Source organism: Gorilla gorilla, chromosome 4 (assembly GCF_029281585.2).
Source record: "Gorilla gorilla gorilla isolate KB3781 chromosome 4, NHGRI_mGorGor1-v2.1_pri, whole genome shotgun sequence".
In the NCBI taxonomy this organism is placed as follows: domain Eukaryota; kingdom Metazoa; phylum Chordata; class Mammalia; order Primates; family Hominidae; genus Gorilla; species Gorilla gorilla.
The window spans coordinates 116,987,140-116,999,255 of record NC_073228.2 but is presented as its reverse complement, the minus strand read 5'-3'; the positions used below and the strand labels follow the sequence as shown (position 1 = coordinate 116,999,255).

At 42.2% G+C, this 12,116-nt stretch overlaps 1 protein-coding gene across 6 annotated transcripts in view; it reads left to right on the top strand.

Annotated features, from left to right (window-relative positions):
• The window catches only part of MCC (MCC regulator of WNT signaling pathway), a 481,477-nt gene that overhangs the window by 332,742 nt on the left and 136,619 nt on the right, over window positions 1-12,116 (top strand). For all 6 annotated transcript variants that reach the window (XM_055387455.2, XM_004042362.5, XM_055387453.2 and 3 more), the window contains one exon: window positions 10,528-10,641. In XM_055387455.2, coding sequence (XP_055243430.1) covers window positions 10,528-10,641 — 114 coding nt within the window. The remainder of the gene's footprint in view (window positions 1-10,527; window positions 10,642-12,116) is intronic.

Sequence of the window (12,116 nt, the reverse complement as noted above, 5' to 3'; positions counted from 1 at the left end):
CAGCCCTGTGGTGAGGCAAGACAAGCCAGGGCCTGCCTGGGCCTTCCCTGAAACAGAGCATGCCGTGGCATCAAGCATTTTAAAACTGATTTTCTTTAAATGAAATAATGCATATTAAAGTATCTTTTAAAAGATGAGAATGCGTTTAAAAATGATTGTATTGAATATCTAAATAGCTGACATCTTGGATAACTCTTACACTTTAATTAGAAGTCTGGAAGCATGTGCCTTGAGTTTTATATATACTCTGTATGTGTATATGTTGGTAATTGCATGTCTGTGTGTATGGGTATGTGTAGACACACACACACACACACACACACACACACACATAAATCTAAACCTCCATTTGCTTTCCCAAACAGAAAGTATTGTCCTTAATCCATTAAAATCTAGGGTCTCTTCAAGGCACTTAAACCATTGCTGTAAAAATCCTTTGGCCTTTCCTGATCTGTGGAGTTTATTGACTGTTTCACCATTAAAGGTACTTGGTTTCTCTAGAATGGGGAATTCAATACCTGCTAAATTGGATCAATATAAAAATTTATGAACAATGCAGACATTGTCAGAGAACCCTTTTATTCATGTTCATAGAATTCTCTGTGGGAGTTTCCGCCTGGGGTATCGCATCAGTATTTAGCGTGCACTGAAATATTCATGTCCCCTGATTAGCTGGATTTAATTGTTACATCTTCATCTCCTCCATGATGTATCATTAGGATGCAGCCCTCTTGAAATTTAAGTTGGTGCAGCCAGCTTAGTGCAGTGTCTTTATTTTGTCTGTGTTTCTTTCCAAAAACCCTTGTATAACCACATAATTTTCGTTTCCCTTGAAAATAAATATTACTACAAGTTAGGATTTTTTAGTGGAAAATACTAACTTATTTTTAATAGCTACTATTGTCTTACAATATTTGTATAGGAAATTTTTACAAAATATATAAAATATTCTTCTGTTTAGATTTTTAATTTTTAAAGATCACAACAGTTGAAGGTAATAACCTTTCCTTTTCTGTACTCCTTAAGCAGCAAAGTTAGGTGTTTGTAAGGGCTTGTTTTACCTATACTACAATTTTGTCCTCTTTAACTTTCCCACATAGAATGTAGGAATAGCTGGAGATTAATTTTTCACAGATTCCTTCCTGGGTCTGATACCAACTGCATGGTCTTCTAGTTCTCAAAATGTTTAAAGTTTTAAAGAATGAATACCTGTCTATCCCCCATGCTAATTGTGCTAATTCTGCTTTCCTCTCTTAACAGAATAACCCTCTGAGATCTTTCTTGTCAACAGTTTCATGGGTATTTGCAAGGATCTCAGAAGTGCTATGATACTCTGTTGCAAAGCAGGGGACTTGGTAGTTATGAACAAGACCCTGGGGTTAGACAGACCTGGGCTTTTATTCTGGCTCTGTTACTTACTAGCTTGACAAGTTACTTAACCTCTAAGTCTCAATTCCTACCTCTTTAAATTGGAGATAACAGCACTACCCATCTCATAAAGCTATGTGAAGAATAGTTGAGAAAAATGCATGTTATGTGCTGAGTATAGCAATCTAGCACATAGCATGCAGTTGTGTTAGCCAGTAAAAATTATGATGGGACATATTTTCAGGGGAGCATATGTTTACAGATGGGATGGGATTGTGGGTCATCTTTAAAGCTGATTGTCAGTCTCAGACACCTCTCCCCCTTGGGAGCCATTTCCTAACCAATTATTTGAAGAAGGGGAGGTGTGGCTTTAAGTGGGTCCTAGGGACCAGTATGACAGCTTTCACAGTGAGTACCTGGGCCTGCTTTGTGATCTGGCACTGTTCCCTATATCAGCCATCCTTGGGTAGGGTTAATCTTTCTTGTATAAATGGTATCCCACTGCTGCTGTGTTGAAGGAGCCTTTGAATGCTGTTTTGAGCAACTGAATTTCAGCTGAGGCTTAAGAAATAATTCAGGGGCCACTGACCTCTCAATGAAATTATCAGGTAAAAGGAAAGATGAAAAGCTGCTGCTTTCTGAGTTGATCTAGGGCACACAAAAGTGATTTCCATGCAGTGAGACATCTTTAATTTATAATTTAGATTATATTTAATGAGTTTTAACTTTCAAGACTATGAGCAGCATTTCTTGAAATACTACATAGCAGGTGCCCCTAGCTGGAATTCCGGTAGTAAAGAGGAATGTTCCAGTCCTAGAAGTCACTGAACAGGCCTGATGGTATCCATCTAGCAGGGAGCGCTACCCTTTTGCCAGGCATTTTGTTCTGTATGTATCTGAATTAGAACACCTGGGTGTGGAGTCTTGGACGGGAAGCTGAATGAGGCTTTTTCATGTGCAGATGTTTCTTGCTGTCTCCAAGGATAGCTGGGACATACACGTTTTATTGACTACCCACGAGCTCTTGGATTGCCATTGGGAGAGAGGTAGCCTCTGGACAGGGAACCAGGAAATCTGAATTTGATGAACCTTGAACCTCTCTGAGTCTCAGTTTCATTTCTCTACAATGAAGGAATTGGACTAGATGTTCTCAAATTCCCTTGCTAGTGGTAAGACGATGTGTGATTCTGAAAACTCATTCCATTTTTAGGGAAAAGATCTTGGGTGAACAGTTCTGTATAGAGTGAAGCTTCCTTAAATGTTTGAGCTTCAGCAGATTTTTCTGGGACCAGTGGGCAAATAAAATATGCAAAGCCCATAGTGCAGAACTCAGGTGCCTGGACAGGTGAACATGCCGGGCAAGCATGCTTACAAGTTTAAAACCAGAAGAATCTTAGAGGTAATCCAATACAAACCCTTCTACAGAGGACGAAAAAGCACAGAAAGGACAAAGAGAATCACCCACATTTATACCAAGCTGAGCCCCAAGCTTCATCACAGCATTGGAGGACTTGCCCTGCCACCCTTCTTGCTCCCACCCAAAATCACATGGGTGCTGCCATCACGAAAACCCTGACCCTGCTTCTCCCATGTCTCCAGCCCTGCCTGTACACACACCTCACTTCCGCCCCACATCCACCCCTCCACACACACATACATGGACACAAGCAGGTTTACGCATCCCTTGGGCAAGGGAGAGCCATGGTATGTTGAGTTGGAGGTGCCAGTGATGCACATAGTGGAGAAGATTTGAGCATAGGGTCCTTGTGTGTTATTATCTCCGGTACTGTTAGGTTGGCGCAAAAGTAATTGCGGTTTTTGCCATTGCAATTACTTTTGCACCAACCTAATATTTATTAGTTTTCTTCACTTCGGCTGATTTTCTACCCCTCTTCTGTGCCTTGGTTTCCTCGTTTGCCAGAAGGAGGTAATAACATACATCTCACAGCATTGTGGTGATGGTTAAATAAGATATGGCATGTAATGTGCCTAGCCCAAGCCCCTGATACCAATAAATATTCAGCAAACGGTAACTATTAATATTATTACTTTCATTATTACTGCCTGGTGGCCTGGAATTCTCAAGAATATTCCCAGATTTTGGCACTGGGATTTGACACTGCCTTTCCTCTGCAGCTGATGGAACAGGTAAAGTGTATGAAGCATGCAGTGAGGAACCTGCCAAAAATATGTATTCAGTGAAATTAAGTTCAGTGAAATTAAGTGACCTTTAATGAAGAGGTCACTGGATGAGAGAAGTTGGCACTACCCATTGTCATCACTAAAACATAAGCAAAAATTGTGCATACTTTGTATCTGGAAAGCAAGTGGCTCAGCTAGAAAGAATAGTACAGTAGTCCCCCCTTACCCATAGTGTCACTTACTTGCAGTCAACTGCAGTCTGAAAATGTTAAGTGGAAAATTCCAAAAATAAACAATTGGCAGGTTTGAAATTGCAAGCTGTTTTGAGTAGCCTGATGCATTTGCGTGCTGGGCTGCTTTGTCCGACCTGGGGAAGGGCTCCTTCCTTTGTCCAGCATATCTGCACTGTCTGTGCTCCCCACCCATTAGCCAGCTGGGTTATCACATCAAATGCCATGGCATCACAGTGCTTGTGTTCAAGTCATCCTTATTTTACATCATAATGGCCCGAAGCATAAGAGTAGCAATGCTGGCATATTGTTAATAATTGGTCTGTTCTATTAATTATTTTGAATCTCTGACTATGAATTAAACTTTATCATAGCTTTGTATGTATAGGAAAAAACATAGTGTATATAGAGTTCAGTACCAACTGAGGTTTCAGGCGTCCACTGCAGGTCTTGGAGCAGACCTCCCTCCATTAAGGGGGGGACCACTGTAACTCCTGTCATTACTCAGTGGGAAGGCAATAGAGGCACGCTGGCAGTGAGTGTTAAACTAGCACTTCAAGTAGCCAGACCAAGTTAAGGAGAAAGAGAACAAGCACAGTTTACCCCAGATGAACTCACTTCCCAACAAAGCTGGGAAGACTGGCCCAGCCCTCAGCACCATGAGGTGCCTCAGCAGCATGAGGTGCCTGTATCTAGATAGGGCCTGTGGGGATGAACTCATTCCTCTGCCTCAGCTGTGGCTGCAGGTGCCTTTGGGCCCTTTGAAGACCGTGCTGTTCAAACCACAGACTGAAGTCCCACAAAGATGGATCTAGGCTCTCCACCATTTTATTCAAATCGGATTCCTTTTTACCAACTGTGTTTCATGGGAAAAATAGTTGTCCCTCAGCAAATCGGGAAGCATAGCTTGCCCTTAGGCCACAGAGTCCTGGCGTGATGAAGGTCAGAGGAGACGGTGCCTGGAGAGTGGTGTGTGCACTGGGTAGTGTAGGCATGTCTGCTGTGTTTATTGCCAGTGTTAGCAAAATGCAGAAGCACCTAATAACCAGAAATACACAGTGACACTCCTGGAGGGGCTCTCATCAGAGTCACTGGACTGCAGAGTTCAAGGGCACCTTATGAAGTGTGAAGCCTTTTGTCACACAGCAGATATGTAACGGAATAGACATCTATTCACTTAGCAAAGGAGATACCCCTGGGAGAGTCTGTCATGAGGGCACTGCTCACTTCTTACCTGGGCTCAGGGGGGCTGGACACCTTTCCTCTCAGAGGCTAAGAGGGCTTGTCCTTAGAGTCAGTTGAACAGTGAAATTATTTTACACAAGTTATGTTTTATCCAAAAATAACCATTTTGACAGTTAGCTTGCAGCCAAGTGTCCAGGTGGTTTAGTTTCATTTGGATACACACTGTAAAATGAATGTGAAGCAGGGCTCAAAACAGCCTAGGGAATTAGGGCCTTTTATCCCCAGAAGTGTGAGGAATGTGTGGATCTATATCCTTCATGCACTAGATCCAGATTTGTATACAAAGTGTCAGGGCTCTATCCAACCTCGTTTAGGCCTCACGTTAAAATTTCACAGAGAACTAAGAGCCCTGGCTGTCAGCTCCTTAAGCCTTAGGATTTCAGCAGAATCTGGCAACGCAGCTATTGGCTTCTTAGTCCTGTGCTATCCACCAGGTGATACACTTCTCCAGGACAGGACTGTTTTCCTAGTCTGAGTGTCCCTAGCACCTCTGATGGGGCTTGGTCTGCCTGAGAAGGTTGTTGACTTCAAACAAACCCGTTTGTTGAGTGCTTACCTCGTTCCAGCCACCATGCTAGTCACTTTCTGGATGCCATCATTTGTCTTGACACAGCCCTACAACAAAAGGGATTAAATTATGCAAAGACAGTCCACCAACAAGTGGCATAGATAAGATTTGAACCCAGCTTTATCTGATTCTGTGAATTAGGATTAGATCAGCTTCATTTGCCAGAAACTCTCAACTTCATAGCGCTTTGTATAACAGAGGCTTATTTCTTGCAGTTCTGTAACAGAAGTCTGGGGTTAGGTGGTCCAAAACTGGTCGGGTGGCTCCACAAAGTTGCTAGGGACTGTGGCACCTTTCTGCTCCCTAGAGTCTCAGCTTTGTAGCACAAGATGGCTGCTAGAGCTCCATCCATCACATAAGATACCAAACAGCAAGGATGGATGAAAGGAAAAAGGATGTGGCCTCTCAAAAAGATTTTCCCATACCTCTCACACAGTATTTCTGCTTACATCGCACTGGCCAGAACTTTGTCACATGGCTATACCTAGCGCAAACTACACTGAAGGATGGGAACTGGAATATTTTCGCTGAGCAGCAATATGACCAGCTAAAAATCAGCATCTGACTCCTGAGTATGAAGAGAAATATGTGTTGAGGAAGACACTAGCACAGACTCTAAACAGCCTGTATTTTCTTTCTCTTTGGTTCATGGAACATTTTCTTTTCATCATACTTCATAGTTCATATGTCTGAATCTCTCACTCAAGTTAGAGGCCATTTCAGAAACCAGAATATGATTAAAGGGATCCCAAAAATTGGCATAAATATAATTTCCCATTTATACATACTTGACAATTTTGGTTGCTTTAGTACATTTATCTTTCCAAGATTTAAACCCACTGGTAGTCCTTTTAAAAATCACCCGGAGGCACTCTTATACACTGTTGGTGGGAATGTAAATTAGGACAACCATTATGGAAAACAGTGTGGAGGTTCCTAAAAAGACCCTTAAAATAGAACTACCATATGATCCAATCCCACTACTTGGGTATTTGTTCAAAGGAAAGAAAATCGGCTTATTACAGGAACACCTGTATCCCCATGTTTATTGCAGCACTGTTTACAATAGCCAAGATACGGACTCGACCTAAGTGTGCATCAGCAGATGAATGGATATAGAGAGTGTGGTACATATGCACAGTGGAATATTATTCAGCCATAATAAAGAATGAAATCCTGTCATTTGCAGCAATGTGGACAGAACTGGAGGTCATTATGTTAAGTGAAATAAGCCAGGCACAGAAAGACAAATATCACATGATCTTACTCATACTGGGAGCTAAAAAAGTTGATCTCACAGAGATAGAGAATAGAATGATAGATACCAGAGGTGGGGAAGAATGTGGGGATAGTGGGGGAGGGATGAAGAGAGAGGTTGGTTGATGGGTAAAAACATGCAGTTAGAAGAAATAACTCCTCCTGTAGCACAGTCGCGTTACTATAGCTGGCAATAATGTATACTTCAGAATAGCTAGAAGAGATTTGAAATGTTCCTAGCACAAAGAAATGAAAAATGTTTGTGGTGATGGTTATTTTAAATATCCTGAGTTGATCATTACACATTGTATGCATGCATCAAAATATCACATGTACCCCATAAATATGTATAAATATTATATTTCAGTAAAAAAGTTTTAACTGCCTAGAAGGACCTCTAAACTAATCTTTTCATGCTTGCCGACACACAACTACACAAATTCCTTCGTGTAGCATCACTCACAAACACTCTAGCTTTTGAATTTGCAGGAATGCCACCAATAAGCCAGAGACTGGTGAAACCCCAAAAGAAGGGAGGTTATGTCAGCTTTTGATGACTTGAGTTGATGATGCAGTGGGACAGGGAGTGCCCCTGAACTCAAACGCACAGAGATTGAGTGTCCAGCACTCAAACTTGTGGTGGGAAGTCCACTCCTCTCCTCACCTACTCCGTCCAGGAGGTCAAGGAGTGGTCCGTCAGCCAATTCTAGGCAGTGTGGCTTATGGCTGGTTGGTGGCTTCCCCGACTCCAACTTCTGCTCTCTCTAGTTGTAGCCTCTGTTACAACTAGTAATTGTCAGTAACAGTAAGAGACATATTTTATTCTACCTCATTGTTACAGGTTTTCCTTCTGTCAGAAGAGTTGGTGGACAGACTGCAGCAAGGAAGCAAAATAACCCTGTACAATATTTACGCTATAGCCTGCATATGCAGAAAACAGTCACTTTATTTTATTGTGTCTTTAATACAGAAATAACTCAGGAAAAAATGCGCATTAAACAAAAAGTACCCAAACAAAAAAACAGCTTAAAACCACCCAAAGCCCATCACTAAAACATGAGAATGCTCTTTCTGGTTTATTTTTCTGTTGCAATTTTATTACTTTTATAATCAGAGAAGATATGTTAAGTAAAATTTTCATCCAAGTAACAAACTGAAAACTCTGTCATGTACAATACCATAGAGGCAGAAAAGAGTGCTGTGGCCTTGGCCCTCGTGCTCAGCTGACTGTGAGACCTTGAGTAAGCAAGCCAGTCTCTGGATTCCAGATCCTAACCTGCAGTTATGGAGTGGGGGACATCAGTACCAAGGTTCTTTTCCCCACTCAGACATCTGTGATGAAGACACATGAGACAGTCTCTGAAACTGATGTGGGGTCACAGAGCTGACATCAAGTCCAGATGTTTCTTATTGAGTGGCCCATAGATAGATTCCAGAGTGTGTCATCACCATAATTGGGTGGAAAATATGCATGCATCCCAAACTCATCTCTGCCCTAGTAGAACGGTCCATTGCATTCATGAGATTCTCAAGGAATCTGTTCTCACCTCATACATGGGCACCTTCCATCCAGAGAAGTGAAGGGACCTGCCCCCTTGGGCATCTGACAGCTCTTCCTGGAAATCTGGAGAGCTGGTAGGCCAGAAGGTATTATCACTCTAAGCCCGGTGCTCTCCCCCATGATAGTGACCCATCCTGGACCCCTCTTCCAAGTCTGTGATGGAAGTAAGTAGTCTGTGTGTGTCTCCATCTGGCCCAGTTCATGGAGTCTGTGGGGGAGCATGCAGCATTCTCTCAGCTTTTCCCTCCAGGCCTCCCCCAACCCCTTCAAGCAGCCCTTTTCCCCAGAAGTAGGAGGGGAGATATAATGAGGAAGGAAGCAAGTCTAGGCTAACAGAGCTGGGATCCTTATCCCCACTCCTCAATTTCTTCAAGAACATGTCAGCTCTCACGTATTTTATCCTTCTCGCCGGAGGTGAGGTGGCAAATCCTTTCTCAAGAGTTGGTATAATAGTGTAACATGCCACAGTGTCAGATGCTGAAGAAAAATCCTCAGACTGACAGTTCAAAGGCTGAGGGGGCAACCAACCGTCAAAGGGAGTGAATTCGTTCCCCTTCCACCAAACAAAACAATCTCAACAAGACTATACAACGGGAACACTGTGGTATTTGTACTGAGAAGTCGTCACACAAAACGTTGTATCTGAAACCCACAGTGACCTTTTCCAAGCCACCCTAGCCCTACATCAGAAGACAAATACTGCCAGATTGCCTGACATTTTCTTTTTTTAATTTTAAGCATTCCTGATTTCAAATCGGCTATTGATCTGTTGGTTTGCTGCTCCGATGCGATTAAGTGAAGTCACATTTACTGCTGTTAGAGTCTAACAAAAACAACTGCTTTGAAACCCCACACTCTTGCCTTATATCTGCTTCTCCCTCATTCAACACCCACCCCACCCTCACCCTGAAGCCTGCCAGCCAACATGTTGTGTGTGGAGGGCAGGTTGCAGAAAAGCACATTTTTCTAAGCCTCAAATGAGAATCTTCAAAGTTGAGTTACGTACCATCGTCCTGTGTCCATCTTTAAAGATCAAATGTATTTGCTCACTTCTTACTTGAAATCCTTCTTGGCAAAGACTACAAAAAGCCTATAAAGCCAGGGGATGGTTTGTTGTAATTCCAGTTGTTCACCCAAATGTAGTATGGAATTCAGTGAGGGGATGGTCTGAGCTCCACCTGGAATGGAAAGTTTCAAGGTTTCAAAGGATGTTTCAGGGTGTTGCTTTGGGACCAGTGTGTTGAACGGGTCTTAAAAATAGTTCCATCCATCGGCCTGAAAATCACAGAAGGCACATGTGTGGTAGGTGTGTGTGCAGCCAAAGTCCAGTCTTTAGAACTTGGAAGTTGAACAGATTGAGATTCTGGATGTACGTGGGGCCTCCTGTTAATCTTTTGAAGAACATTCTTTCTAACTCCAGTTAACCCAGAGAAATGGCTGCAGAAAGATACCTCAGTTGATCCTTGGTTTGTCTTTTCACAGTGTCGTTTGTCAGAGTTCTGGTGCTGCTCCTGAAAGAGGGCCTGCTAGCACATAAGCATCTGTCTGGCCAGTACAGCCTTTCGGGGGAAGTGGGGAGGCAAAGAGGAGGGAAGACCCAACCAGAAAATAAATGGGTCAACTGTACAAGGAGACCATCTAAAAAATGAGCTCTGCTGCTTTTTTCCCCTTAATGCTCAGTGCCTGTCTGCCTGTCATATATTGAGCAGCAATTGAGATGACTGGATTCCAAAAATCCAAATTGCCCTATTCAGCTTTCATATTTTCCGAAGGTGAAAATTAATATGGTTCTGCATTTTCTTGACTCTCATGATTAGAATCAGGCAGCTCCACTTCAGCTGTCAGGCTCGTCCTCACTGAGTAGCTTGGGGAAAGCCATTGGAAAGAGAAGTTTTGTTCTCTGGCCTGATTATACCATCCAAAATTAGGTCCCATGTCCCACACATAATATTTAGGGTGACCATATAACCCAGCTTGCTGGTAGCACACCTGACTTATGCCTGTTGTCCCCAAGACTCATAACACTTACCTTCATTCTCAAAAGTGTTGCTTTTTGGATGATAGGCTTTTTATTTGGTTATACTAGTTGCAGGAATGAAGGGAAGGAAATGCATCTCTGCTACAGTACTCTAATCTCCTCCTTTCTGTCACCACAGCTCCATTCGGCAGCCCTGGCATCACTAAAGGGAGATATAGTGGAACTTAATAAACGTCTCCAGCAAACAGAGAGGGAACGGGACCTTCTGGAAAAGAAATTGGCCAAGGCACAGGTAAGGGATCTGGAAAGGTTTTTAGTTTGCTTTTGTTTTTTGTTTTAAATATTTAATCTTAAGATAAAACATGAGTACAGAAATTCCCACAAAACCAATTACAGCTTTATCAGCAAATACTCTGTCTTGGTCTGCTCTGGCTGCTGTAACAAATGCCATAGATTTGTGGCTTAAACAACACTTATTTCTCACAGTTCCAGAAGCTACGAAGTCCAAGGTGCCTACTGAGGGATTCCTTCCGAATGGCTACCTTTTTGTTTTTCTTGAGGCAGAGTCTTGCTCTGTCACCCAAGCTGGAGTGCGGTGGCACGATCATGACTCACTGCAGCCTCAACTTCCCAGGCTCAAGCATTCCTCACACCGCAGCCTCCCAAGTAGCTGGGACTACCAGCTAATTTTTTGTATTTTCTGTAGAGATGGGGTTTCGCCATGTTGTCCAGGCCGATCTTGAACTCCTGAGCTCAAGTGATCCTCTTGCCTTGGCCTTCTAAAGTGCTGGGATTACAGGCATGAGCCCTTGTGCCTGGCCTTTTAATTACCTTGTTAGTATTAATTTTCTTCCTTTGCTTTGATTTTTCAAGGACTTCTATCATTTGTATGTTACATCATCTTTGCCTATCTTTATCTGTTACTATCTTAAATATTTTAAATCTTTTTTAATTTAATTTTTTCTTTTCCTTTTCTCTTGGGGTATTATATGTTGTTTTTAGCCTTTCTTTTGTGCCTTCCAGTGTAGTCATCATTACTGAAATGCATTTTCATTTTATTTCTAACTCTTCTCACTTCTGAATTTTTCTAATTCCTAATGTTCTTTTCTGTCTCATGTCTTTTAGTTTATTTTGAAATAGTAGGCTATTATCTGGAGTGTTTTTGTTTGGGGGATTTTGTTTTTGATCTGTGTTGTGGCATGCTTTTATGGTTTATAAGGATGTTCTGCCCTTGTTTTGTATAACTTTGTATGGGATTTGACGTCAGTATTTTTCTGTTTTTTTCATTTTCATGTGAAAAATAATTTCCTTGAACTTTCAGGAGGCAGGGTTTAAAATGGCTTTCTAAAGTGTTTAGAACCTAGCCTTCTGTTGTTTTCGTGTCAAAAATGGCAGCCTGCTTTCTGTCACTGTCTGTCTCTGTTCCTTTTACCTGCTTATATCTGGACCTTTTCTTTCCTTTGTCTCTATTATTCCCATCCTGTTCAATTTTGTTTCCACTCCAAGCAGTTTCTCTTCCTGGAAGGCAGCCGTGAGGGCAGTCTCCAAAGTTCACAGGGACTAGCCTAGGTTAGCCTGTTCAAATCTTCCTGTGGGCCCCTTGCACTGACTCTTTGGTCAGGCAAAACCCCTCCTAGTTTTAGCTACTATTCTCCAATCGGGCATCCTTACTTTCCTGTGAATTCCTTTTGGTTTTTTAGGGGTTTTCCAGTTCTCAGATACATCAACCTTGTTTTCCTCTGATTCTCCCCAAACTGATGCCACTCA